The 2,343-nt window shown below is 43.4% G+C and overlaps 1 protein-coding gene across 1 annotated transcript in view; it reads left to right on the forward strand.

Moving 5' to 3' along the window:
• The window catches only part of LOC106331009 (uncharacterized mitochondrial protein AtMg00810-like), a 1,905-nt gene extending 1,114 nt beyond the window's left edge, over positions 1 to 791 (forward strand). Inside the window, exons 2-3 of the mRNA XM_013769378.1 lie at positions 571 to 659; positions 708 to 791. Coding sequence (XP_013624832.1) covers positions 571 to 659; positions 708 to 791 — 173 coding nt within the window. The remainder of the gene's footprint in view (positions 1 to 570; positions 660 to 707) is intronic.
• The last annotated feature ends 1,552 nt before the right edge of the window (positions 792 to 2,343 follow it).

Consider the following 2,343-nt stretch of genomic DNA (forward strand, 5'->3'; position numbering starts at 1 on the left):
AATGAGGATTGTGATATTAGAGAGCATGTCCCAACTGAGAAACAACTTGCAGATCTCTTTACCAAACCATTGGATCACAACACCTTTCTGGGTCTTAGAAAGGCGTTGGGAATCATGGAACTCTGATTAAGACCTGGAGAAGGGGGAAGAGTCACTGTAAAAAGAAGAGTCGATGGACTCCGTACGTCGATGCTACACCCCCACTAACACCTTGAGTCAAAAAGTTCCACTGTGTAAGTTTGTTTATCTGACTCTGGTTAACTCTCTCTTCTGATTCACTGATGAAGGGCACTCACCTTGAACTGAGATGGTGCCTCATTTCACGTTTGAGGTATTGATCACTGCCTGGATTGAATGAGGAAACGCATAAGAGGGTGAGTGTTACATAAGGATAAACGTGTGTTACACGAAAAGGTCAAGAAATAAGACTAGTATGCAGCCTCATGAAAGATGTGTGTTACTCAACAAAGAAATCAATCGTGAACAAGGCCTGTAATGATAGATACTCATGATGGAGCTGAGTGTTACCCCACTTTGCCTCTAATCTTGATCAATGTCTTGACTAGGCAGGCATGTTGCCAATCTCTTGGGATAAATGTTTCGGAGCAGCGTGTCACTCCACTTTGTCTCTGGATTCCATCTCTTTCCTAACAATGGAGGTGTGTATTCATTGCTTTTGAACTGATGAAACGTGGTTGTTTGTGAAGATGGAGAGACAGACGCACAAGATACCTAACATGTGTTTCCAGACTGTACAAAAGAGTGTGAAAAACAGAGTTGGAGTTAACTGAATGAAGACAACAGAATCTCGTTTGTGACAGCTACTCGGCTGAGAAATAGCTACAGACTTGGGTTGACTCATTGATTTCATTTATAAAAGTTTTGGTAGCTAGATGTGTGGCTAAATCGTTCTTCAGTGACTTTACCCCCGAGATGCAGGCATCATGTTCGTAGATGCCTATGTGTATATGCTGGTTATGTTACGGGACTGGCTCATATCACAATTCACATAACTCCTCTGCTCTTATACGACTGTAAGTGAAGTCTGTGCTCCTGGTTACATGTGTGTATAATGCATCGGTTGTATTGCTTTACACACAGGGTTTTATTTATGATTATTTAATTCAATTAATGGAACTTGATTTGGGACTAATGCTTTAAATTGAGTTCAATAAAAGGAATTAGGGTTTTTCGTGTGTCACTTCCAAAAACAGATTCCGCCACATCTCTTCTTCTTTCCAAAGTCGAAACATGCAACCTTCCCGCAGAAGCTCTCGATTGTCTGAGAAAGTAACATATGCGCCGGTTTCCTCCGCCGCTGGGCCCTCTGAATCTTCCCGAAAACGAGTCCGCAAGCAGCGCCGAGAAATAGCTCCGTCACCACCGTCACCACCTGCTGCAGTTACCTCTTCCTCTGATGACGAGGTTGAAGCTTTCCAACCCAAGGAGCCACGCTATCAAGCAAGTCGTGCCTCTTTCCAGGCACGAAATAAGGAGAATCCCGATTTGCTTCACTCGCACATCACACCGATCTCGAGTCGGTTTGTCGCAAGCAATGCAGCTGAAAGGTATGAAAAGTTGGCTCCCCGGGGCTTCGTGATTCAACAAAGGTTAGATGTGAATGATGAGAACTTATCTGATGTGAAAAGAGTGGTAGTTAGGTCCGGATAGATCTATACTCTAATTGACTGCGATTTATTTCACCCAAATGTCGTGAAATAGTTCATTGCGAATCTGGGGGCTGCTGAGAATAGAGAGGATGGCGTTGCTGTATTTCTTCGTGGATCTATGGTAGATTTCTCACCTACACTGATCAATGCTCTGTATCTGATTCCGGGATTTGAAGAGGACCCTGACTACATGACTGCTGACATCGACATTGTGTGCTCGTTTTTGACCGATAATCGAGTGCAACGTTGGGAAGACATGAGCTCCAAATACCTAACTCGGACAAATCAGGTGCTTTACAAGCTCGTGTGCTCCAACTGGATACCTACAACTAACTACACTTCAATGAATCAGGAAAGACTCAAGTTCCTCTACATGCTTCATCATCACAGGAGTTTTGATTTTGGTCAGTCTGTTTATGATCAGATCATCAGTTTTTCAGCTAACGTTAACACATACAAGTCTCGGAGGATCATCTTCCCTACGCTGATTCAGCAAGTCATTGACTATCAACGAACTGTGTTATCTTTTGAAGAAGATGATGAGTACACAGGATATCTGAAGCTTGTTGTCAAAGATATCAAGGCAGGTCGAGGACAGGGTGCGGATGCTCGGTCTGTGGATCTTTTGGCTGACATTGAGCGAACCATAGCTGATCTGAAAAACATTCGGATT

This window comes from Brassica oleracea, chromosome C3 (assembly GCF_000695525.1).
Source record: "Brassica oleracea var. oleracea cultivar TO1000 chromosome C3, BOL, whole genome shotgun sequence".
NCBI lineage: Eukaryota > Viridiplantae > Streptophyta > Magnoliopsida > Brassicales > Brassicaceae > Brassica > Brassica oleracea.